Genomic DNA, 27,430 nt, shown 5'->3' on the forward strand with positions numbered 1-27,430 from the left:
ACGCTGCAACGATCCCGACAACGATACGACCTGTCAGGGATCGTTGCTGCGTCGCTATGTGGTCGCTGGTGAGCTGTCAAACAGGCAGGCTCACCAACGATCAGGGGAGCAGCGACATCATGGAAAGAATCTTTCCACGATGTCCTGCTCCTGGTTACCAGCCTGCTGAAGCAGGAGCAGGCTGGTAACTATGGTAAACATCGGGTTACTAGGGGCACACGCGCACCTAGTAACCCGCTGTTTATCATGGTTACCACTCTGCTACAGTGAGCGGGAGGTTACCGCTCACTTTAGCAGGCTCGTAACCATGATAAACAACGGGTTACTAGGTGCGCGTGTGCCCCTAGTAACCCGATGTTTACCATAGTTACCAGCCTGATCGCTGCTCCCGCTGGTCACACACAGCGATGTGTGCTGATCAGCGGGAGGGCAACGACCAAAAAATGGTCCAGGACACTTTGCAGAGATCAGCGACCTCACAGCAGGGGCCTGATCGTTGCAAAGTGTCACACATAGCGACATCGCTGGTGAGGTCGCTGTTGCGTCACCAAAACCGTGACACAGCAGCGATCTTGCTAGTGATCTCGCTATGTGAGACGGGGGCTTTAGAGTCGGCAGGAAGTGGAAAGAGTTTGGATATGTGGTTTGAAAGAGAGATTAGAATCCACTCCATTCTTGACAACAGAAAGGATTTATAATGACAAGTAGATTGCAAAGTCGCTTGTTTTGTGCTGTATTCTCAAGTAAAGTGACCATAGGGCTCATTCACACTTAACATGAATCCCATTTTCTTCAGTCAAAAAAATCGTTGCCCGTACATTGCAATAGTATTTTTCCCATGTCAGGTTCTTTATAGGCATGTGTTTTTGCACCTGCCATTTTTTGCATTTTTTGCGTTTTTCAACACATGCACTTGGGAGCAATTCTTAGCCCACAGAAGTTAATGGTTCGATTTTAAAAATGCGAAGTTCACAGCTGTAGTCTGCCCATTCCCACCGGATGAGGGAGCATGGAGACACTGAGACAATGTCCTCTGTATGTAGCATGCCTGGGTACAGGGTGAATTAGCCCGGTGGTCTCAGTGTCACATATGATGACAGCAATGTGGCAGCTCTAAATGGCTCATAATAATTGGTGGCAAAAAGCTGCAATTTCCCCTTACAGTCTTGCAAACTACAGCATGGGATTTTAAGTAATCACTGATAAGAGGACACTTGGAGGGTATTACCTGGGCACTTTCCTCCATCTGCTGCCAGCTGATGTCATTATTTGATTAGCGAGGGATGTTACAGGACGGTGCCCGCTCCGCAGTAGGTGCAGTCACGGCTCTATTGTATATGAAAGAGCCAAAAAAGCCAAGATTATCTCTTCATCCTCTCTCTCCGCACTTGGTGTAATCCACGTAAACATCGCACTGACAAAGGAAAGCCGTTCTGGACTTAAGACAAGATGCAGGAATGGGACTAAGCCCAAAACCAACATCATTGCAGGATTGTATCAGAGAGAATTACACTGAATGGAAATGCAGTCCCTGCACACCAAGAAGTGACTGTGCTCCAGATCTCGTCTTACAGCAGTCATCTGCAGCACCTTCCGAAATATCATAACCTGGACTCGGCATCTGGCGCCACACACTTGAGACTTATAATCCATTACTGTATGGTAAACAAATAATAATTACGTGCACCTCAGATCTTATAATGTAGAAATGGCCAAAGGGCGTTTTCTGGGTAAATATTAAAGTGGCCGCCACTCCAGTGATCTTTAAGGGGAATCTTTCAGCAGGTTTTTGCTGTGTAATCTGAAAGCAACATGATGTAGGGGCAGAAACCTTGATTCCAGCAATGTATCACTTACTGGAGTTTTGATAAAATCCCAGTTTTCACTGTTGTAGATGCAACAGAACTATGATTGCTGAGCCCTGTATAACCCCGCCCACACCCCTGATTCGCAGCTTCATGTATACATTGTCAGTAAGCTGCCAATCAGTGGTGGGGGCGGGATTAAAAAGATTAGCTGGACTGTCTTGCACGTGACTTCTAGTCCTCTAATGATAATCTCCTGCTGATAAAACACTGATTGTTTTGAAACTACAGCAAGCTGCTGAGCTAGGGTTTCTACCCCTACATTACACTGCTCTAATTAAATTATTAAATAGCAAACACCTGATGACAGATTTCCTTTGAAATCCATTTAGTTTGATAACACAGGTCTACAAAAAAAAAATAATTCAGGTGCCAAAGTATTTTGAATGGATTTCAGGTGTTTTGAAGGTGCTGAATTCAAAAATCCCATTACTTTTGCTGAATTGGTTCTAGTTTTCTAGATAATTCATCCATGAAAATAATGCAATCTCCCAATGTGACTTGTGTGTGATAAGTAATGCAATAGCTTTTGGTCTTTTGACTCTTTAACAGTGTCTTGGGTAATGAAATATCCCATATAATTATTTTACATTTCAATTTGTAGGCGTACAGTGCTGTAAAAGCCACTTTCTGAAGCCAGAATTCTACAGTAATTAATTAACTATTAAATATCTCAGAAACAAGAGCCAATCTGGCAAAACCGAAGTCATATTCTTAATCAACACCATATTAATATAAAACTGTTCAGACATCATTGGCACCAAAATCACTGTATACCAGTGATCGTCAAAGATTCCTGGAGCCAGACCCCTAGCAGTCTCACATTATCTGGGAACAGTGGTTTGTCCATACCTGTGGCTATTACTGCTGCTGCCAAGTGTGGTCAAGGCTCATGGGTTAGACAGCAATGACAAAGAATGGGCAAAGTTGTGTCCAGGATTGTGCTGCCTTATAACTGTGCACCATGGGTTGCAAGACATCAAATATTACTGTTTCTCCATTGAAGAACAATGGAGACCTCCTCGCCTCGCCTCTCAGCCAGAAGGCAGGGACACTTTTCTCTATCTGGCCCTTCCAGGCATCCATACAGTTTCTATATTGTCTCTGTAGTCCATCTCGCAGCAACTTACTGGATGTTTTAAAGAAGTATTTTCTTCCCCAAAATAAGTTCTCTAACAAGGGGAGTTGTGTCCAACTCACAGACATCATCCCAACTACCGAGTGCCCTAAAATTACCACCCCGTTAAATAGGCTCACATGTACATGCCCAGCACCATGAAGCTAACCTAAGCACCTCTTGCATCATGCCACTACAGGTGCCTCCCGAAAAACGGAGATAAGCAACTGTGGCCTCCAGCAATATGGTGCCAGGGCTGATTCTCCCCGGCATATTGTGCCCTATCACTCAGGATACTAGTGCCACCACCATCAAAAAGGGGAAAACACCAATTTACACAGCATAATAACACACAACGACCTCAACATACATAAATCGTAACAGTCATTTAACCCACAACAAGATTCAAAGCATGATCTTACTGTCCTCCCAGTCTAATATATCCAAGAACTGTCCCTATTCTGATACTCTGTAATTTGACATCCACTCATGGTTCCTCATCATCAGCATTTTGCCAGAACTATTGGTGCAGGAACTTTCTTTCCTTCACTTGCGAGCAAGCATTGCTTCTAACATTGTCCAAATACTTGTCTGCCCTGTACCGAAAGCTTCCCTCTATGTTAGGACTCCTTCACACATCCTGGTGATTCCTGTACAGGAAAAACCAGTACTGGTGAGATCCGTAGACCGTGTCCTTATGTCATCCGTATGTGACATCAGTGTGGCATCTGTGTGCCATCCGTATGTCCGAGTGACACATACCTGGGAATCAGTGGTACAATTCTCGCTGATCCCAGGCACCGGCTGCTGAAGGCAATGCTCATCATTGTTCCCTGCTCGCGCTGAGATCAGCACAAGCAGGGGACAATGATGAGAGTTGCCTCCAGCAGCCGGCATCGGGGATCAGCAAGAACTGTACTGCTGATTCCCAGGCGCCGGTACATGTCACGATGATGACAAAAAAAACCTGACATGTCTGCGAGTTTTTAACATGGACACACGGTCCATGTAAAGAACCTGACATGTCCACACACCGATTGAATACAATGTGTGCGTGTATGTCCGTATTTGCTGTCCTTAAAAAATGGACCACAAACGGACATACAAAATGGATGTATGAAGGGGGCCTTAGGTGGTTTGAAAGACAGGAGAGCAGGAGCAGACAAATCCGCATCCCCTTCTCAGTGTCTGCAGTGGACAGCAATTTAGCCAAAGTGAGGCACCCAGTGGACCATACTTTTGAGTGCTTCCTCAGGCTGAAAATGTAATTTTGGGTAAATAAAGTGCAATTTTGTTATTATTTGTAGGATTTCTCATAGGTTGGTTCTGCTGACAATCTAGTACGTGCATAGCTTAATGGAAAAACAAGACTTAGCAGGATGGATACCAATAATAGAAATGCTGGCCTCATATGTGACCCTCAGACATCAGGGTCCGAGCATGACTGTGACCTCTGCCCCCATCAGCAGAACTGTTGAGTAATTATAATAGTGCATGTGCTCAGTTATTAACCCCCTTTTTTTAATTTACTGGCTCTCAATCACAATTTTCTAACATTTACTGACGCCCCGAAAATGTAAACCAAGGTGAAGGGTGTGCGGTGGCTTTGGACGTTCTTCTCGTGGAGTCCTTCTCGATGACGACGTTCCTAACATTCCAATTCTACACAGAATCTGATCATTTATGGAAAAGCTTTTAAATCTCAACAAAAGAGAATAAGAATGACATAATATGAAATGAAGCCTGTTCTGGAAAATGTCACCCTCATGGTAGAGAGTTATCTTTTTTCCAGCATTGCTGTGTGTGGGCCCCCAGGGGAGCAGACACACATAATGTCACCTCCAGACAGCTCTCCATGAGAAACAGCTGAGCAATGGCTGATACCCCCTGTAAGCCGGACGGTGGGCCGCCGGCTCTGTGCAGCAGGATAGGTGAGGCCTATGTCTGAGGTTTATTTACGACCCGCACTCAAGTGGTCAGGTGGTGGATTTAACTGCGGGCAGGTGTTAGTCAGCAAACTGTGAGGCCCATGTTACCCACCGGCCCTCCGCCTCACCGCTCTCTGGAAATAATATACAAACCCCATGTAAACAAGGCTTAAAGGGATTGTACCAAGTGTATACGTCATTCTCTATCGATAGGGTACTGATCGCGGGGGGCCTCACTGATCCTGAGTACGGGACTCTGTATGGAGCGGAGGTCAAGCATCTACACCTCCACTCCATTCATTGCCAGAGAAAGCTGAGTACAGCTGATAAGGCCATTAGTTCCATACACAATGAATAAAGCGCTCATCATTGACCTCTACTCCGTTCAGAGCCCCGTTCTTGGGATCAGTGGGGGTCCCAGCAGTCAAACCCCCTGGGAACAATAAATTATCCCCTATCCATAGGGGATAGCTTATAACCTTGCCACAGCCCTTTAAGTTCTGCAGCATTTCCAGGATCTCTGCTTGCTGTCAGTGAATAGAAACTTGTATTTGTATGGAGAATCTGAACCCCTGTTCCAGCCTCATACTTCTCCCATCTAAAGCATTGCCTTTATGTACACAGCCTATATAATCCTGTTCCTTCCTAGGCAAGCTCCCATCAGCCTGCGGAGGTATACTTTATGTAGTCTAAGGCTAGGTGACAAAAACAAGGGGAAAGAGCAAAAGTGATAAGCACACTAATCCGTATTAACAAAAAATATATATTTTTTATTGAGACATATATTGCACAATTAAAATCAATTAAAAAAAAACCACAAAATTAGCTAGAACACTGACTGCCACAAGAATATCCAAATGATTAAGAAAATACTATAATGACATTATATCAAGTCTCTGGAAACAATAAAAATAGTATATAGGAATATACTGTATAACCATATGTGATTCCTAGTAATTATGCCTCATATCTATTGGAGGGAAAATCATCCCTAAAATATCTGGCAAATACCTGACAAATACATCATACCAATCATTTAAAGGGAACCTGTCACCTCGTTTTTAGCCATTAAAAACAGCCCCAATGTGTTGTTAGTGATACAATGTGCATCACTAAGGGTATGTGCCCAAGATCAGGATATAGCAGTGTTTTGGACGCAGCGTATATTTGATGCGTCCAAAACGCTGCGTTCAATCCCGCAGGTAAATCCGCATGTGTTCATTGAACAGTGTGGCGTTACCGCACCCTATCCATTCTATTGTGGAAATTGACATGTTGCGGCCCATAAACCTGCGCTGCGGGTGAGTTTACACGGCGTCAAATAGAAGCACAGTGGGCATGGGATTTCTATAAATCCATCCACTGTGCTTCTAATGTAGAGCGCAGCGTTTTGGATGCAGCGCCCTGGGAGCGGATGGGCAGTGCCCACGCGCGGGATACACTGCGTGGTTGATGTGACGTCGGGCCAGTCACGGCAATGAAATGCAATGCTGTACAGTGGATGATCCATGATTGAAAAGATGAAAAGGTAAAGTCGCCACCCCTATGACTGAAAGAAAAGGTATGTGAGGGGGTCCCATAATGATATAAAGTGGTTTTTAAACCAAATAGTGGGAGCTTTTCTTTGACAAAACATGTTAGTGATCCACATCACTGAGGCCAGTATAATAGCTAAAAACGGGGTGACAGGTTCCCTTTAAGGGTGCAGCTGTATGGGATCCAGAGACCAGAAGAAATACAGGAAGCAAGTCAGAGAAGACGAGCACCACGCATATCACTGCACACAAACAACTTCCTCAGGGGAAACGGCTAGGTGCAGATAACCGTATATTCTGTGTCCGAGACAATTGGGCAAATTATGCAAATCACACTCTGATCAGAGTGAGATCATAGTGTGATCCGATTCTATCAGATGAGAAGATGGAGAAAAAAAATGTGTCCATCTTTTCCATTCTGTCAGTCCGTAAAAAATGGACTGCACTCAGATGTCATCCGAATGCAGTCCGATGTTTTCCACAGACTCATTGACTTGCATAGGTAGGTGGGATCTGAATCGGATCCAACTAGACAATGCAGCGATTTTGTCCTCGGACAGACTCTCTTTGAAGAAAAAAAAATCGGACGTGTGCACGGCCCCAAGATTGGTCTCAGCGCGATCCGATGTTTTGTCGGATCGCACTTGGCCCGAAAACGAGGGAACTGCACCACCGATTTAGTACTTTACTTCTGTCGGTCTGCAATTTATCGGGGGTCTTAGATGACAGGCTGATTCTGTCTTGCATGGTTAACACAAATCACTAGGCTGTTTTGAATGTTGTTTTATGTGTTTTGTGGATTGCAGTATTGAGCTAACCAGTGGATAGGGTTAACTATTGGGGCCAGCCCAAGAAAGGTGCAGCTAAGTGGGCATATAAAATTTAGTTTCCTGTTTGTGAGGCAAATAGTGGAAAGTATTGAAAAGGTGTCCACCGGCGTTACAGGCGCACCTGTTTCCTATGAGACCACCTTTTTTTTTCCCAAAGGTGTCTAAACTAATAAAAAAAAAAAAAATATCTAATTATGTCATCTAAAGCCCCCTTCACAATTGGTCAATAATTAATATGATCTGTTCATCATCTCTAGTCTGATCGACAAATATAAGGATGTATGCTCCTGATGGCCATTCGTTTCTTTCTAATTATGGTATGCTGGCATCAGTGGGTGCGTGCATGTTTTTGGTACTTGACCGCTGAGATCAGTGATTGCCTGCAGCGGTCCGATTACTGATGGATATAACGTCTTTACATTTGGTATCGGTGAGGACCACTGGACTGACGGTGCTGAAATATTCACATTTACTAAATATTGGGCTCAGGTAGGGCGGTGCTAGTGTAGCGTCCCGAGGGTTCAGCAGCTACAGGGGTATTGCACCTCTGCCAGAGGTGTGATATTCCACTCCCGGGTAAGGATGGAGTGTGGACCAGGACTCAATAGCTGCATACATCACACACACCCCATTTCCGAGGGACAGCTCAACGGTGCTCCCATTTATACAGTAATGCAGGCACGACAGACTATGTCCCTGGCTGGAGTGAGGAGGGGGGAGGAATACCCAGTGATGTAGGAGCAGGAGGGGACGGTTCCTGAGCGTAGGTAGGAGCCCATTGGTTGCTGGTCACCTGGGCTCATGGCTAGAGGGAGGTATAAAAGGTGGGCACCATCTTAGGACAGTCTGTTCAGTGAGAAAAGAAGGCAGGGAGTAGAGGCTCTGTAGGAGCTCGACTCAGGAGTGGGCCTAGCGAGAGGCCGAGGAAGATAGAGGAGGTGAAAGGGAGCTGGGATTACTTCTCAGCCCAGCTCCACGAGAAAGGAGAAGAAGGAGGAACAGAGAAGGGAAAAGAAGAGAAAGAAACAGAAGGGGTCAGGAACAAGAAGGAAGAAGGGACCCTAAGAACCCACGAGAATCCAGGGTGCAGGGTCAGGCAGATTAAGGGTGCCGGATCCCAAGTTGGTGGAGGAGAAACAACCCTCAGCCAAAGACCAGAGGCTGTGACCATTTATTGGTGCAGCACCTCATCAAACCTGCTAGGAAGGCACCATATAGGACAGCGGGGAACGGGGCCCACGTTTACCCGCACAAGTCCGCGGCAGCTGGACAAAAGTGGGTCACTGGTGAGGCAGGCCAGAGAAAGGATTGAAGGGGGTCCTGGGCCATGCTCTTGAACTGTCTGTGAGTTGACCGAGCCCCTCACCTGGTGGACGCAGTACGGCTCGGGCGGTCACTGCTGACAGAAGTGACCCGGAACAAATGAACTGTGAGTAAAGACCCTGGACTGTAACTTGTTGTCTGTGTGCTCCTTTGCGCCTCCAGCACTATTGGTACCGGGACTCTCACCACCATCACTCCCACCATCCACTACACTGCCCTGGGGCCGCACTCTTCCCGTGGGGAGTCACACCATCCCAGCTGCATACACCATCAGCCCCAGCGGTCTGCCTTGCAGTGGCGGTTCCTAATAACCGCAATCCACGGGTGGCGTAGTCGGACATTATCAACAGCACGTAGCAGACTACCACTGGCCTGACCACCCTGAGCCACGGAACCGGGTAGCCACTACTACCCCCATCGTTCCCCTATTGCCCGGATCCGAGTGCCCCACGGCCCAGGGGGCGAGTCACTAGCATGCCCTGTATGCGGGATCACCGTATCCCATGCTGGATTTTTGCGTGCACTACCGTTGTATAATTCGTGGTGGCCTCCATGTGCGTTCCTGTCTAGTCATATTACCTCTCGCTGTTATTTTTATCTGTCTGCAACTGTATCACTTCCTGAGTGCAAAAATAGATTGGACATTTCGATGGTTCATATGAACCATTTGCTGGGAATGCTTTTCCCATCTGGGATATGATGATCCTCACACAGTGGATGTGTTTTTACATACCATGCAAGGTAAAGTGGTCAGCTGTTGTCACTATGCCAGTGCCAGGGCTGTGAAAGTCCAACCAGATATACAGTATGCCCTATATATTTTCAGGGAGGGGATGTAGCTATAGGAGGTGCTGAAGGCAACGTTGCACCCAGGTCCTAGTATCGATTCGCGGGACCCTGGTCAGGTCAGTGTTGTGTGGCCACTGGACAGAAGTCGTGAGAATCTCCTCCTACCTGATGGCATCCCCGGCTCTTCCTTAGCGCTGGTCATTATTGCGTTGCGATTAGCGTCAGACTGAAGAACATTGGGCCCACTAGAGGACTTGGTTATCACCTGATTGTTCAGATACTGTTGAAATCAAGATGGTGGAGCCAGGTTCTCCCCCACTCAAGAGCCCCATAGCAGCTACAAAGTATGCACTATAAACTGTCCTGAAGGAGAAGCCAGGGCCCACCAGAGGATTTTCCGGTCCTCTGCTGGGCCAGTCCAACCTTGGTTGTGACAACACTGGCCCAGGGGGCGCGTCAACTTTGGCGTAGTCGGCAGGATTACGTGCCCGCAACATCCGGGTACTGCGTGCCTGAAGAAAAGAACAAGTTTACCTCAAAAAGAAGTCTCCTGCCGGTTCCGGAGGGTCCCCGCCATCGGGCCCCATCACAGGTCGTTTCCCGCCGGTTGTCCGCCATTAACAGCTTTTTCCCGCCATCTGCAGAGTTTCCCGCCACTGGGAGACGATTCCCGCCATTTCCAAAGGTTTCCCGCCTTGGAAGAGCGGACGCCATTATGGGCGTGCCAGAGGGTGGCAAGAGGCCACCTCCCATCGTGGGCCAGGACCGAAAATGGCGCCAAAAGTGGAAACCGCCCCCACCAACAGAGACTGTGATGCTAGAGGTGTCTGTCAGCGTGAAAGAACTGCCCCTGGAGCTGACAATCACCAAGTGGCCCCGGGACCGCCCTCGAAGTGGGAGGACTGAGAAGAAGAGAGCAAAGATGGGTGTCGCCTGGAGCGGTCTGGAGAGAGCGCACCCGGAGACAAGAAGCCTAGAGCTGAGTCCAGAAGAAGCTTACCCGGAGATGGGAGAAGAGCAGAGCAGCACCGGCCCGCTGGCCAGGAGCCTGCCGGGAACAGCAGAAGGAGAGCAGAGCAGCACCGACCCGTTGGTCAGGAGCCTGCTAGAAGCAACGACCCCACTAGGCTTAGTGGAGGTCCTGGCACAGCTCCCCCGAGATCGGGAGTGTGCACAGACCGCTCTGGAGGGCCTCGCAAGGAGGATGGCCCGGGTGCAACGAGAGACGTTGGCGCAGTGGAGCCGAGAGATGGCCCAGCGGACCGAGACTCGTCAGCGGAGCACGCCACCCGAGACGAGGAGACAGACCGCCTCTGAGGATGGCGCAGGAGGACTCAAGGCCGGAGACGGCGCCGAGAAGGGAGCCGAACGAAAGGAGGCAGGTAAAGGGGACGTCTCTACCCCAAACCGGGAAACCGCGTACCTGCCCCAGCTCCCCGTCGCAGAGCCCGAAGTACCCCCTGCCGTGCCCGTAACCGCAACGTCACCGCCACAGACTAGGCCTCAACCGGAAGCCGCAGCCGCGACCCCTGTGACGTCACACGCCTCGACTCCGAGCGTGACCAAGCAGGAAGTACCACCAGCCTGGTCGCAAGGCCTAGTACCCCCGGGCGCCGCAATACCAACAGCGCCCCCTACCTCCGCGGAGCCACCGGCCTGGTCGCAGGGCCAAGTAGCCCAGGGCGCCGCCGTCCTTACGGTGCCCTTCACTTTCCAGGTGCCCCAGGCCTGGCCGCAGGGCCTGGGCAACCCGGGCGCCACCACCACCGCGCCCATAAAACCAAGAGTGCCGCATCTGGGAGAAGATCTGTTTGCCCAACATACGTGCCCGGATGGGCAGCCCTTTATTTGGCCACCGGAGTTTCACCATCCCCGACTCCGGAAAGAGAGACTCCTAGATGAACCCCTGATCCCGGCTCCAAAGCCCGTAAAAAAGGACCTCGCCCCCGCTAGAGGAGGCACAGTTTGAGTGGGACCCCACCGGAGAAGATCTCATGGGGTTCACTCAGGAGACCCGGGCAGCCGCAGCGGAGCGTGCAGAGTGCTGCCGCCAGCAGCTCGAGGTCTTTGAGAGGGAGCGGAGAGAGAGGCGGGTCCGGGAACAACAAGCCCAGATAAGGAGCGCGGAGCAGAAGAGCCGGGCCAGGAGGAGTCCTCGTGCAGCTCATGGTCCCCCTTCCACCGGGACTGTGATCAAGTTTAACATGCAGCATGGGTGGGGTTTCATCCGAGATCACCGCACCCCAGGCGACGTCTTCGTGACAAGAAGAGACGTTGAGTCCCACCTACCGGAGGGACACAGAGGACGTGACCTGTATATAGGGGACGAGTTCACCTTCACCCGGCACAAGTGTGCCAAAGGACCCTACGCCCTCCATGTGCATCGCCTGACGGAGGAGGAGCTGCGGTGTGAGGAGGAGCAAGAGGACCCGGACGGGTCTGAAGCTAAAGTTAATCACAAAGAAAGAGCAGGAGGACGTCGTCGTTGAGTACAGCAGAGTAGAGACTGTATATAGTTGCCCGTCGGGGCACAGTGAACCGTTGCTGCTAATATAGTCCCCGTTGGGACCAGAGAACTGAACTGTTAACCCGTGTGTCCCTATTCCCACTGACCGAGGACTGAGAGCGGTCATCCCTTTCCTAATACCTGGCCGAGGACTGAGAGCGGCCATACCTTCCCTTTGTATATAGTTGCGCTTCCTAAAGCGCCCCCTACTGGTTTTATAGAAGAACTGATTTTTCTTCAAGAGACTGTCGCACTTTACCCGGTCACAAGTTGCACCGTGACCGGAGGTACCAGAAGACAAGAATGTTTCTAATGAAAAGTTTTATATGATGTTTTATTATGTTGGTTATGCAAAAATTGTATGTTTGGTGTTGTTTATATCTTACAGCTCGAGGACGTGCTGTGATTTACCAGGGGGGAATGTAGCACCCTGAGGATTCGGCTGCTACAGGGGTATTGCACCTCAAGCCAGAGGTGTGATATTCCACTCCCGGGTAAGGATGGAGTGTGGAACTGAGCTCAGTAGGCTGCATGCACTACACACATCCCATTTCCGGAGGGCAGACCAACGGTACTCCCACTTAGAAATGTGCAGGTACGATCGAGTCTGTCCTTGGCTGGAGTGGGAGGGGGGTGGTACATCCCAGTAGTGTAGGGGCAGATAGGGGGAGCAGTCTGGGTAGTGCTAGGAGCTCATTGGGTGCTGGTCACCTGAGCTCACACATAGAGGGAGTATAAAAGGTGGGAACCATCTAAGATCAGGGTCAGTCGGTCAGTCTGTGAGAAGACAGTTAGTAAGCCTTTGCAGAGGAGTGGAAGAAAGCAGAGGAGCAGAGCAGCCCAAGGCCCAGAGTGAGAGAGGAGAGAACGAAAGACCCAGAGGGGGAGAAAGAAGGAACTCTGAGAGCCCAAATACAATCACAGGGTGAAGAGTTGGCAACAGGGTACCGGATCCCAAACTGGTGGGGGCTACAACATACCTCAGCCAGAGACCGGAGGCCGTGGGCAGCATCTGCCACGGCCACCCACCATATCCATCCAGAAGGCAGACCACGCATAGGGTCAGGGAACCCAGAGACAAGGGTTCACCAACAGGAGGCCCGAGGGAGCCGGACATAGGTGGATCCCTGGTGGGGAAGGCCAGAGACGAGGACAGGACAGAACGGGAGCTCAGAACCACGCTCCAGAACTACTTGGGGGTTGGCCGAGTCCAGGACCTGGTGGACGCAGCACGGCTCGGGTGGTCACTCAAGGCCGGAGTGACCGGAACATCTGCAGTAAGTAAAGAACCCTGAACTGCACAACCCGACTCTGACTCTCATTACCATCATCCCTGCACCTCCACAACCACCATCCTCTGCACCTGACCCCCTGAGGCTATACCCCTCCCGTTGGGGGTTATACTACCTAAGCTGCACAAACACCATCAGCCTCAGCGGACCCTGCTGCAGCGGCGGCCGTAGTGACCGCAATTCAACGGGTGGCGTAGTCGACATAAAGAACTTTAGTAACATCAGTAAGGACTGCCACACACTGAGCTTGACACCCTGGGCACGGACCGGGTCACAGCCACTCGGAGACTACAACCCCCATCTGATCCGGCTCCGGGTATTCCCCCAAACAACACTGGCCCAGGGGGCGCGTCACATACAAGTTGCGTTAGGTCGGCTAATCAAAAGACAAGTCTGGGATGCCAGAACGTAAGAGACGGTTCTCAGGGCTGCCACCCAGAGGCCACACAATACTCATCTGGCCACTGCATCAGGGTCCTGTGAATGTATTCACACATATCTAGATGGCACCCAAACAAATAATGCACACTATATGTCTCATATGTGTATTTAGGAAACTTAAATATATGAGGTTTAATTTTCCTCCATATACTATAATGAGGACCATAAGGCGGAGATTTCTATAAATCAAGCGTGAAGCCATGTAGCAAGGATTTCCTTCACCCAGTACCAAATGAGGCTTTTCTCCAGTCTATTTTCCTGCCATTGGCTGCATGGATACTAGAATGTACTCATTTGGAGGACAGATGATGGCAGTGATGGGTCAGCCCCTGTCTCACTAACTCTGCAGGAGATTGTTCTGATAAGCACAACACTGAGGAGGAGGCAGGGGCTGACCCATCACTGCCATCATCTGTACTCCAAATGAGTATGTTCTGATATCAATGCAGCAGAAGGCAGGAACATAGATTGGGGAACAGAAGAGGTTTGGAAGCCACTTACATGCAATTTTTTACAGGAATGAAGAAAAATCCCCTATGAAAGTGATATGCAACGTTTCATAACTTTCCCCACTGGACAAAGTTATTTAAAAAAATAAAGTTTAGTCGATCTTTAAGTACCTGGGGGCTTTGCACCCAACAGTGTTGGGGCTTGTTTTTTTTTTTAACTTTTCTACAGTATCTGATCTATTAGGCTATGTTCACACTTTGCATTTTTGGTGCATTTTTTTTCTGCAGCAAAACCTGCTCTCTTGGCAGTAAAATTTCTGCCTCAAAAAAAGCAGGTTTTCCTTGCTTTTTGCTGCATTTTTTGCTGTGTTTTTGGTGCGTTTTTTACAGCGTTTTTATCACTGTCCATTTGTCTCTTGTGCATGCTGATAAAGTTCAATGGCAAAAAAAATTACCTAATTCAACTTCCTCAGGTTTTGGCACCAAAAACACAGCAAAACCTGATACCTGCATTTTTCCAGCGTTTTTTTGCACTGCCCATTACTTTCAATGGGTGAAAAACACAGAAAAAACTAAGGACAAAAAACCCAATGTCTGTGCATGAGGTTTCTGAAATCTCGTTGACTTTGCTGATATTGTAACATGCAGGTAAAAATTTGCATAAAAAAGCACCAAAAATGCAACGTGTGAACATAGCCTTACAGTATAAAGTTATCATGTTGCTTTAAAACCTTTTTTTTTAACTGACTTTACCATCATTTACCAATTCACCTGACGTGTATGGTAAAGATCTTGGGGATCCAGCTTGCACCCAAAAAGATCCTATGCGAAAGAATTGCACTGTTATTGTGAAAACTGTGGTGTATGTGATCTTCTCTTATTTCTGGTCATTAAAGGGATTAGGGCATCAGAAAATTGCCTATTATTTAAATTACTTTTTATGTTAAAGGGGTTGTCCAATACTTGCATCGATTAGGGTCCGTGACTTGGCAGCCCCACAGATTAGCTGTTATCACCTCCGGTAGCAGGCTTTCCTAAGGATAGCTCATCAATATCTCTATATTACTATCTATATTTAAACAAATCCTGAAATCCTGCAGTTTTCACTGAGATCTCTTCTCAGCAGACTCATCATCATCACAGGCGGGATAACACTGAAATGTAATACATACTGTAGATAATGCAGGATCCACCATTCACTACAGGTGATGTCACAACTCACCTCCTCACCCTTCTGGACATCACAGAGCACTCTCCCAAAGAAGTCAATCAACATCTCCACTCTGATGTTTCCTATGGTCAGAAGCTCAGACAAACTGGCCGTCCCCCCGTAATTATGTACAGAAAATAAAAAATCTACAATCGGAAAATAAAAACTCTACAATAGTTGATACATCTGTTTAAGGGGTTGTCATGGTTTGGGGTCCAAGTCTGCAGTCACTCTATATGACTGCAGACTTGTGAATCCTCACATTGCGTACTGTCAGGATTCTCTGGTACCGGGAGCTGGTGGTCGTCTGACCACAAGTATGTGATTTGCATACATACGGTCATATGCCAACTAGACGTGTGAGGCTTCACCCAATAGAAGTGAATTGAGTGAGGCTGGATACGTCTAGTTGGAATGTGTCTGGAAGTGTGCAAATTGGCACTAGAGAATCCTGATAGTGCACACTGTGCGCTGTGAGGATTCACAAGTCTGCAGTCACATAAAGTGACTGCAGACTTGAGCCCCAAGCCTGGACAACCCCTTTAAGTCCAGTGTGCCATGGATAAATGTTGGATGACTGCCTTATAAAGGAATATTCCAATCCCAAAAAAAACTGTTAAATTGCCTTCCATACCTTCCCCAACCACCACCTCCCCTGCAGTACTTTCTAAAGCAGTGGTCAAATTTTAATTACATTAAAAAAAATGGTTTATGCCGTTTGCAAATTATCTCCATGTTGCAGTGCACCAGGAAGTCAAGATTTTTGCAGTCCTATCTGTCTTGAATTTCATCCCTGCGGACAGGGTTTGGGATGACCCCCCCTGGAGAACAATATTCTATTTTCTACAATGAGTATTACATAGAACTGCCAAAAAATAGCTTTCTGTTATGAAACTTTGGAAATCACTTTATTAGGGGATTTGTCTTCATTCCTGTAAAAAATGGTGCTTATTCCCCAGTCTATTTGCTTGCCTTTAGCTGCACTGATATCAGAGCGTACTAATTTGGAGTACAGATGATGGCAGTGATGGGTCAGTTCAGCACAGCTTTGTCACTAATTCTGGGATAAACTGCTGCAGGAGATTATCCTGATAAGCAAAACACTCAGAGAAGGAAACAGGCCCTGACCCATCACTTCCATCATCTGTACTCTAAATGAGTACATTCTGATATCACTGCAGCTAATGGCAGGGAAATAAACGGGGAAAACAGGGGTTTGGAAGCCACTTAAATGTAAAAAAAATTTTGCAGGAATAAAGAAAAATCCCCTAAGAAAGTGATTTGCAGAAGTTTCATAACTTTCCATGCTGGACAAAATTATTAAAAAAATGAAAGTTTAGTTGCTCATTAAGTCTCTGGAGGATTTGCACCCAACAGTGTCAGTCAGGGCTTGTGCTGATTCAATTGTTCTACTTTTATGAATTAATATCTGATTTATTATAAAGTTATTGATCGCTTTAAAAACTTTTTTGGAACCGCCTTTACCATCATTTACCAGCCAATATGTCTGCGCCGACATTCCAGCAAGAAGGGGAACAGGAATGTGACCGGCTTTTCTTGTGAAGCTTCTTGTAGATCAGTCACGTTGTATATTGCACCAGGCTTGGTGACATCTCTCCTGGGACATCTGCCCCCTGCCCCGGCCACAGGCAGCTGCTTATCTTAATTACTTGTTGAATCCCCCTAGTGATTGACAAAATCATAAGATGTTCATCAAGGGGCAAAACAAATCAGTCGCATCCAGCACTGTGACATTTCACAGTGAACATAATCGTTACATATTTACATGGATATTCCGATGTATTAAACTTAGTGGCAAACAAAGAACTCAGTGGAACCTGGATACAGTGGCTCTCTCCTGCCCCCTTTAGGTCTGCGCAGCCAGCAGAGACCCCCATTTATCAGACATTTATGGCATATACTATTGATATTGTTTTATTGGAATACTCCTTTAGGTCAGGTGCAGATGAGCGTATTTTCGGCCCAAGTGCGATCCAACAACACATCGGATCGCACTCGGACCAATGTTATTTTATGGGGCCTTGCACATGGCCAATATATTCGTCAGACAGAGACAGCCCGAGGAAAAAATTGCTGCATGTCCGAGTTTGATTCAATATTCGAATCGCATTCGGCCATGAAAGCCAATAAGTGCATGGAAAACATATCGACACAGTGGTATTCAGTACTATACATATTTAGATAGCCCAACCATTATAGCAGGTAATAAGCGATCATTCAAGCATAAACAACTGAAGTACAGAAGTAGCAAGGAATGGTACAATCCCTTGAGACTACCGCAACTAAGAGAGGAGGCTCCATACTGCCATCCACCCCGACGCGCGTTTCGGACCAGCTTTCGTCCGGGTAGGTGCGCAAAAATCTTCGCCACTGATGTTGCAAAAAAACCTAAATTCTGAAAAAATAGTGATATTTATTCTGGTAATACGACTGATGGCATTTTAGTCACTGGGCGCCATTGGTCTGACAGATACGACATTGCAATAATTATTTTGCAGCTGTATTTTTCTACAATGAAATCGAAAAACTGAAATATCTCAGTTGTGAAGCTAGCCTTAAGATGAGCTTAGACGTGCCATTATCACACTGGCAATGTACCTCAGTGAGCACTGATTAACTGTATACTGGCTGTGCGGCACTCATACCTTATGCAGGTCGACAACAATCATGGATATAGAACCATTGCCAATACGACCGTTCTGTCCCCACACAGTACTATGTTCTCGGCAGCACATCCTGTTACATGGAGCAATATGCTGATGAGGATTTTGTTGGTAACATTAATGGTCCGATCCCTCGTTGTGTGATCACCAGTCTGTCTACACGCCGCGGTAATTGGGAATGAGCTTTTGTTCCCCAATTATCTGCTCACCTAAATGCTCCATTAGTCGTAGGGTCAAAACTTTAGTTTTGTATTACTGCTATTGTATCTACTGGCCCTGGTCCCCTCAATGTCCCACACTGTATGCAGGTGATCAGCACTTGACATTATTCCTGTACTCCATGGCTCACAAGGATGCAAGCGTGTGTACTGGAGAGCATGTCTGCACCTCCCAGGGCTGATGAAAGACGTGGCTCATTTGTATATTTGACACCAAACAGTCCTCGGATTGTGTCCTCCAACCCAGAGCTCCCTGGTCACAGGGGATGTAACATTATGTGCCCCATGACAGATCCACGCGATGATCAGCAGACGTGGAACAACCAGCGATCGACCATTCACCTGATCATAGCTGAACATGTAACATGACGGGAATTATGTGGACAGTGGACGGCCGCAACCATCTGAGGACTGCTCTTATCTAGGGATGAGCGGACCCGTGGAGGTTCAGGTTCAACTAAAGCATAGTCCAAAGTTTGGTTCGGGTACCCGAACCCCATACAAATTATTGGGGACCCAAACTTTGGAGCTGGAATCTCTCTCTCTCCTTCCCTGATCTCTCGAACTGTAAGACAGACTTCCAGAAGTCCATGTTCGGAGCTCCTCAAGAACCTCAAGCTTTACAGTTCAGCTTCACTCATCTCTACTCATAACCAACCCTTACAAAATAGACAATTGGATAAATAACTTTAGATTCTATCATTGTAGGTTAAATAAGGGGGTTTACCCCAAATTGCAAGTTATCTTAAACTTGCTGATGGTTCTGACCATTGGGACCCCCAGCATTCCTGATTGTGGGGCTCCAGAACCCCAAGAACGGGCCCTGCAGTGAATGGAATAGAACAGAGGTGCACACCTTGAGTGGTTCGGAGCTGAACGTGCTCGATGTCCGCTTCATTCATTGTCAGTGGGACTGCTGGAAATAGCTGAGTGCTGTACTTCACTTTTTACGGCAGTCCCATAGACAATGAATGGAACAGGGTTCTAGCATGCGCACCTCCACTCCATTTTAAATAAAGCTCCCCTACTCCGAATCACTGGATGTCCCAGCAGTCAGACCCCCAGGGATCAGCAAGTTATCTTGTATTTTATGTATACAGGATAACTTAAGATTTTGAGAAAACCCCAATAAAGAAACCCTCTGGGTAAATCTGATCCACTATGTTATGTATGGGGTAATGTGCACACGGCTGGGTGCAGGGGCTCTGGAGTTACTAGATAACGCGCCATAAAATAGAACTTATTTTATCACTCTGCATCATGGTGGCCATACTCATGGTATACTGGGCGAACCTGCCAACATCATTATGGGTCTCCGATTTGGAGTGTTCATGTCTATGGAGGAGTCAGAAGTGGAAGCAGATGGGACAAACCATCAAGATTTTTAGAAAACAACCCAACAACTGGTGATTTCATTCCTAAACTATAAGTAAAAATGACATATTCCATACTACTATGAGTACCTACAGTATATTAATATTATTTTATTATCATTATGTTATTATTGTTATATTATTGTTAGCGGCATATTATCATTTAGCATTCTATTATCATTATATTCTAATTATGTTATATTAAATATTGTTTTGCGTTCTATTATTATCTTTATTGATATTATTTATATTAAAATTATTCTTTATTATTATTTTTTGGCGATCTATTATTAATAATAATTCCAATATTACTATTATTATATAATTAATATTTATCATTCTAGTATTTGTCATTACAATTATGTTTTTTTTCCCATATTTATTGATATTATTTTATTATTATTATTATTATTGTCATTGATAAAATTCTATATTATTTTATTATTATATTTTATTATTACATTATGTTTTTATTATCTGCTATTATTATATTTTATTATGACATTATTTTGGAGCATTCTATTACCATTATTAATGGTCATTCTGATAGTACCATCAGCATTATATTATTATTAATAATGCTATTATATTCTTGCTATACAGTTGGGATATAAGAATCAGTGTCAATGTAGTTTCTATAAACTTTTGAAAACTTGGCTAAACTTTCTTCGTGCTGAGCTGAGCTCTCGGGGCTTTGCAGCACCTCTAAGTGCTGTGGAACTAGAGATCCCAGCCTGCCCTGGGCAGCGGTCGGGCTCAGTGCACATGCGTGCCTCGGTGGCTTATAAGTGCGGGTAAGGAGCAGGAGGGAGCAGAGGAGGAGGAGGAGGAGGACCGGCAGCTCCAGCTGCTCCTGAGCCAGTCCCTGCCGCTGACGACTGGCTGCAGTGCTGCCGCTCTCTCCGCTGTCACTTCTCCGAGGATTGTGGCATTTTCCGGGCGAGGATGCTGGCGGGGGCGCGGAGCTCTCCTCCCCGGGCAGCCGGACCCTCGGTGCCCGCTCCCCCTGCACCCGGCGGTCAGTGGTAGCCCGGAGCCGCCGGTACATGGTGGTCGGAGAACTTCTAGTTTGGAGAACTTCTGCACTGCGGGATTGTTTCCTTTCCTTGCACCAGGACTTGGGCAGTGAAGTCCCCGGAGTGACCCTGGTGCTGTCTGCGGCTTCTCACTAGTTGTGCCCATCATGTGGGCAGAGGCCGCCCCCCTGGCACTGCTGACTGCTGCCGCCTTCCTGCTGGCAGCTGCCCGGGGGACTGGGGAGTATTGTCACGGGTGGACGGACGCGCAGGACGTGTGGAGGGACGGCTACCAGTGTCCGGAGAGGTTTGATGGGGATGATGCCACCATCTGCTGCGGGACCTGTGTACTGCGCTACTGCTGCAGCAGCGCCGAGGCCAGGCTGGACCAGGGCATGTGCAACAACGACCGCCAGCAGGGGGCGCCAGAGCACGGCAGAACCGACAAGGACAGCCCGGACTCTGCAGCAGGTAGGAGGGCAGTGCCAGGGCTGAAGTGGGGGGCTGGCACCTACAGGGGAGCTACACCTGATGCCCAGCAGTGCATGTATTCAGAGCACCAACATAGGCTGTAGTGCAGTTACTCACATCCCCCGGTCTACTTTATCCACTGTGGAGATCATGTTGTCCATGTACTTATATACAACCATGACCCCACTAGCGACAGCTGAGCATTTCCGTCACTTAATTGTCGGGACAGGTTTTCAGCATTGTAGTCAGAAAGTAGCGTTTTTGCAGAGTCAGGACATCATACAGTCCGTGCAGTAAAGAAGCCGTCACATAGGGCGCTGTGCACACCTCCTTTCGGACATTCCGTTTAAGTAATCCGTTGCAGCAGTTATACAGGCAGATGTAGAGGTGCCCCACTCATGAATTTAGGGATCCCTCTACTGTCCACTTTTTAGAACGGAACAAAACGTACTTGCAGGCAGGAATTATTTTCACTGTTCTAAAATACAGACCCCCATAATGATCAGTGAGGCCCCATGACTGACGCAGGACGATCACTTTTTCCATCCGTCTGTCCCCTACAGTTTTTAATCTGTATTGACTGTTAGACTACTGACTATTAGACTATTGACTATTAGACTACTGACTATTCAGTCAAACTGATCATACGCGTCCAGTGACCCCGGGCTGAAAGAGGAAGGATCCAAGCTGGAATGTTCCTTCAAGGAAACGGCTTTCATAGACCAGAGACTATCAGACACAGAAAACTTGTCCCCAAGAGATGACTTGTCTGCCATTGGTCGGCTCAAACAGTGTAACACCTGACCTATCAAACAATTAACAGTCAACCTTACACTGATGGGCCGTATTCAGAAACAGACAAGTGAGAAGAAACTTCATGTAGATGTTACCTCATTGTCATCGATCTACAGTACAGACCAAAAGTTTGGACACACCTCATTTAAAGATTTTTCTGTATTTTCATGACTATGAAAATTGTACATTCACACTGAAGGCATCAAAACTATGAATTAACACATGTGGAATTATATACTTAACAAAAAAGTGTGAAACAACTGAAAATATGTCTTATATTCTATTTTCTTCAAAGTTACCACCTTTTGCTTTGATGACTGCTTTGCACACTCTTGGCATTCTCTTGATGAGAATCAAGAGGTAGTCACCGGAAATGGTCTTCCAACAATCTTGAAGGAGTTCCCAGAGATGCTTAGCACTTGTTGGCCCTTTTGCCTTCACTCTGCGGTCCAGCTCACCCCAAACCATCTCGATTGGGTTCAGGTCTGGTGACTGTGGAGGCCAGGTCATCTGGCGTAGCACCCCATCACTCTCCCTCTTGGTCAAATAGCCCTTACACAGCCTGGAGGTGTGTTTGGGGTCATTGTCCTGTTGAAAAATAAATGATGGTCCAACTAAACACAAACCGGATGGAATAGCATGCCGCTGCAAGATGCTGTGGTAGCCATGCTGGTTCAGTATGCCTTCAATTTTGAATAAATCTCCAACAGTGTCACCAGCAAAGCACCCCCACACCATCACACCTCCTCCTCCATGCTTCACGGTGGGAACCAGGCATGTAGAGTCCATCCGTTCACCTTTTCTGCGTCGCACAAAGACACGGTGGTTGGAACCAAACATCTCAAATTTGGACTCATCAGACCAAAGCACAGATTTCCGCTGGTCTAATGTCCATTCCTTGTGTTCTTTAGCCCAAACAAGTCTCTTCTGCTTGTTGCCTGTCCTTAGCAGTGGTTTCCTAGCAGCTATTTTACCATGAAGGCCTGCTGCACAAAGTCTCCTCTTAACAGTTGTTGTAGAGATGTGTCTGCTGCTAGAACTCTGTGTGGCATTGACCTGGTCTCTAATCTGAGCTGCTGTTAACCTGCGATTTCTGAGGCTGGTGACTCGGATAAACTTATCCTCAGAAGCAGAGGTGACTCTTGGTCTTCCTTTCCTGGGGCGGTCCTCATGTGAGCCAGTTTCTTTGTAGCGCTTGATGGCTTTTGCAACTGCACTTGGGGACACTTTCAAAGTTTTCCCAATTTTTCGCACTGACTGACCTTCATTTGTTAAAGTAATGATGGCCACTCGTTTTTCTTTACTTAGCTGCTTTTTCTTGCCATAATACAAATTCTAACAGTCTATTCAGTAGGACATTCAGCTGTGTATCCACCAGATTTCTGCACAACTGATGGTCCCAACCCCATTTATAAGGCAAGAAATCCCACTTATTAAACCTGACAGGGCACACCTGTGAAGTGACAACCATTTCCGGTGACTACCTAGTCATGAAAATACTGAAAAATCTTTAAATGAGAAGGTGTGTCCAAACTTTTGGTCTGTACTGTATAAATCTGTCTATTCCATATCTATCTTTCTATCCATCTATCCATCTATCTAATCTATCCTTCTGTCTATCCATATATCTTTCTATTTATCCTTCTGGCTATGTATCTATTCTATCTATCCTTCTGTCTATCTTTCTATCTATCCACCCATCTATTGCTCTCACATAAATTCTGTAATTATTACAATGTTTATAACTTGCAAGCCCACCGGCATTATTAGGGTTGATAATTTTATTGATCGAATGCTCAGTTAATTTGAAGCCAGAGTAAAACAGGGCAGCACAGTGCGATGGCTCAGTGATTAGCATTGTATGTTGGGGTCCTGGGTTCAAATCCCACCTAGGGCAACATCTGCAAGAAGTTTGTATGTTCTCCCCGTGTTTGTGTGGGTTTCCTCCAGGTTCCCCGGTTTCCTCCCGCACTCCAAAGACATACTGATAGGGAATGTAGATTGTGAGCCCCAATGGGGACAGTGCTGATGTCTGTAAAGCGCTGGGGAATTAATGGCGCTATATGAGTGAGTAAAATAAATAAAAAATAAACAGATAAAGTTCTTAATAGTGAAGAAGAGACATCCATGGACAGGCTGGTGGCACTTGCCTGGACGGGGCTGTGACACACTTAGGTGCCTTTTTCTTTTCATTCTGTAGATTATTCTTACTCCTAGTAAATTGTGTGAATATTAGGAATGCTAGGAGTGAGTTCAGCGCTCAGAATGTATTTCAAAGGTGTCAGTGTATTCATGTTTTATACATGAGAGTGGTAGAAAACTGGCAGGTTTTTCGACTTCTTAATACATAAAGCATTTCTCCTGGGTATTCCAAGATCAATACATGAGCTGAGCAATGGAGTGTGATGACTGAGGCTGGAAGGAAGTTTGGGGACTGAGATTTGATGAAAATATTTTCTGGGTATTGAAGGAAAGTAGAGGAGCAGCTGCAGCAGTCGCTGGATGTGACTTGGACAGTGTTACACATGGTGTTTGTGAGCAGTTTGCTGGAGAAAAGGTGTCGGGAGCAGGGAGTCTCGGGAGCAGGGAGTCTCGGGAGCAGGGTGTCGGGAGCAGGGAGTCTCGGGAGCAGGGAGTCTCGGGAGCAGGGAGTCTCGGGAGCAGGGAGTCTCGGGAGCAGGGAGTCTCGGGAGGGTCTCGGGAGCAGGGAGTCTCGGGAGCAGGGAGTCTCGGGAGCAGGGTGTCGGGAGCAGGGAGTCTCGGGAGCAGGGAGTCTCGGGAGGGTCTCGGGAGCAGGGAGTCTTGGGAGCTGGGAGTCTCGGGAGGGTGTCGGGAGCAGGGAGTCTCGGGAGGGTCTCGGGAGCAGGGAGTCTCGGAAGCAGGGTGTCGGGAGCAGGGAGTCTCGAGAGCAGGGAGTCTCGAGAGCAGGGAGTCGGGAGCAGGGTGTCTCGGGAGCAGGGTGTCTCGGGAGCAGGGTGTCGGGAGCAGGGAGTGTCGGGAGCAGGGTGTCGGGAGCAGGGAGCAGGGAGTCTTGGGAGCAGGGAGTCTCGAGAGCAGGGTGTCAGGAGCAGGGTGTCGGGAGCAGGGTGTCGGGTGCAGGGAGTCTCGGGAGCAGGGTGTCGGGAGCAGGGTGTCGGGTGCAGGGAGTCGGGAGCAGGGTGTCTCGGGAGCAGGGTGTCTCGGGAGCAGGGAGTCTCGAGAGCAGGGTGTCTCGGGAGCAGGGTGTCGGGAGCAGGGAGTCTCGAGAGCTGGGTGTCGGGAGCAGGGTGTCTTGGGAGCAGGGTGTCTCGGGAGCAGGGTGTCTCGGGAGCAGGGTGTCTCGGGAGCAGGGAGTCTCGGGAGCAGGGAGTGTCGGGAGCAGGGTGTCGGGAGCAGGGTGTCTCGGGAGCAGGGTGTCTCGAGAGCAGGGTGTCGGGAGCAGGGAGTGTCGGGAGCAGGGTGTCGGGAGCAGGGTGTCTCGGGAGCAGGGTGTCGGGAGCAGGGTGTCTCGGGAGCAGGGTGTCTCGGGAGCAGGGTGTCTCGGGAGCAGGGAGTCTCGGGAGCAGGGAGTCTCAGGAGCAGGGTGTCTCAGGAGCAGGGTGTCTCGGGAGCAGGGAGTCTCGGGAGCAGGGTGTCTCGGGAGCAGGGTGTCTCGGGAGCAGGGAGTCTCGGGAGCAGGGAGTCTCGGGAGCAGGGTGTCGGGAGCAGGGAGTGTCGGGAGCAGGGTGTCTCGGGAGCAGGGTGTCTCGGGAGCAGGGTGTCTCGAGAGCAGGGAGTCTCGGGAGCAGGGTGTCGGGAGCAGGGTGTCGGGAGCAGGGTGTCTCGGGAGCAGGGAGTCGGGAGCAGGGTGTCGGGAGCAGGGTGTCTCGGGAGCAGGGTGTCTCGGGAGCAGGGTGTCTCGGGAGCAGGGAGTCTCGGGAGCAGGGAGTCTCGGGAGCAGGGTGTCGGGAGCAGGGAGTCTCGGGAGCAGGGTGTCGGGAGCAGGGAGTCTCAGGAGCAGGGTGTCTCGGGAGCAGGGAGTCGGGAGCAGGGAGTCTCAGGAGCAGGGAGTCTCAGGAGCAGGGTGTCTCGGGAGCAGGGAGTCGGGAGCAGGGAGTCGGGAGCAGGGAGTCTCAGGAGCAGGGTGTCTCGGGAGCAGGGTGTCAGGGAACTTTTTCAGAATGGAAGCGCTCAACCCAGAAAACACAATAGGCGGACGTCTGTTCTGGCAAAGAGTAAATGTGATTGCTTCCGAATAAATCCATTCATTGTGGGGGATTGTGGCATCGTATGAGCAATCTCTCAGAGTGATTAATATATCAATAACTTCAAGAATTCATGGTGACTGACATGATTGTGAAGCATTAACCCATAAATGACCAAATCCTCATGATTGATGTACAGTGCTTTTTTATTATTACACTACATTTTCCACTGTCATTGTCATTTGTCATAAAAACAAGCCCTATCAATACACCCTGTTGTAGAAGGGATCACCCACTTTGGACCCGTAGTAGAAGGGATCATTCTATCACATGTATCACATGGGGGGACAATTATTGAAATTATCGCATGTCATACTACAGTTCCCCCAGGAAAGACCTATGGCTGAACCTCCATATCTGATTATCAGGGGGTTCATGAGCTCAACCTGAATTAGGTGAAGAGTTGTATTCATAAGACGACCCCTTCAGTAAAAAGTACTATAAGAGTTGGGACCTCTGCTGATGTGCCGAGTGACTTTTAATGACTTGTTTGGCGAACCTCTACTCTTTCTCACCCCCCAATAAATCATTTTTGGTGAACCATTTATGTATTCTCAATAGGGAGAGGAGAATAGGCTGCTGCCATCACCTCTGGTAGCAGCATATTCCCCTTGAAAACAAAAAGATCAGACATGTAGAAATTCATCATGCCCAATCCTTTTTTTCTCAACATTGCCTGAACAACCTATGCCCTTAAATGAAACATGTTATATCAGGAAATTCTATTTGTCTGCAGATATCTGGTTATTCTGCCGGTAAATAGTGTTATACACTCCCTGACAGAAGTTATGTCGCTTATCCATGTTATGTAAATAAAAGCTTATAACCTGACGTTAAATTCATCCATTGGTTTTATAAATTACTCTTTTAAAAGCTGAAACGCTCTCAAATTTGGTTTAGGTTAAGAAAATAAATTGGCATCAAAGCTGAAATATTGATCATTTAATGAACACAGAATGGTCAGATTTTGGCAAGACAAAAGTTTTGTCTCCCACAGAAAGTAATGTGATATTTAAGCAAATAATTATCTTAAAATACAAATATATGTTGCATAACATTGGTGAATGAAGTTGTGGTGCTATTAGAGTCATATTTAATATTTTGTGTGACTTCCATGAGCTTGAAGGACTGCATCCATGCGGTTCAACAATGATTCATACAATTTATTAATGAAGTCATCAGGAATAGCAGAGAATGCCGTCTTACATGCCTCCCAGAGTTCATCTAGATCCTTTGGTTTTGTCTTCCAAGCTTCCTCTTTCATCCTACCCCAATCATGCTCAATGATGTTCATGTCTGGTGACTGGGCTGGACAGTCCTTGAGCACCTTGATCTTTTTTGCCTGGAGGAACTTTGTTGTAGAGA

General features: G+C 47.6%; 1 protein-coding gene across 1 annotated transcript in view; it reads left to right on the forward strand.

Annotated features, from left to right (window-relative positions):
* The first annotated feature begins 20,344 nt into the window (after positions 1-20,344).
* Positions 20,345-27,430, forward strand: part of SHISA2 (shisa family member 2) — a 37,550-nt gene continuing 30,464 nt past the window's right edge. Inside the window, exon 1 of the mRNA XM_073662453.1 lies at positions 20,345-21,047. Coding sequence (XP_073518554.1) covers positions 20,744-21,047 — 304 coding nt within the window. The 5' untranslated portion in view covers positions 20,345-20,743. The remainder of the gene's footprint in view (positions 21,048-27,430) is intronic.

Source organism: Phyllobates terribilis, unplaced genomic scaffold, assembly GCF_046119375.1.
Source record: "Phyllobates terribilis strain yellow unplaced genomic scaffold, ASM4611937v1 Scaffold_2__4_contigs__length_985480577, whole genome shotgun sequence".
Lineage (NCBI taxonomy): Eukaryota > Metazoa > Chordata > Amphibia > Anura > Dendrobatidae > Phyllobates > Phyllobates terribilis.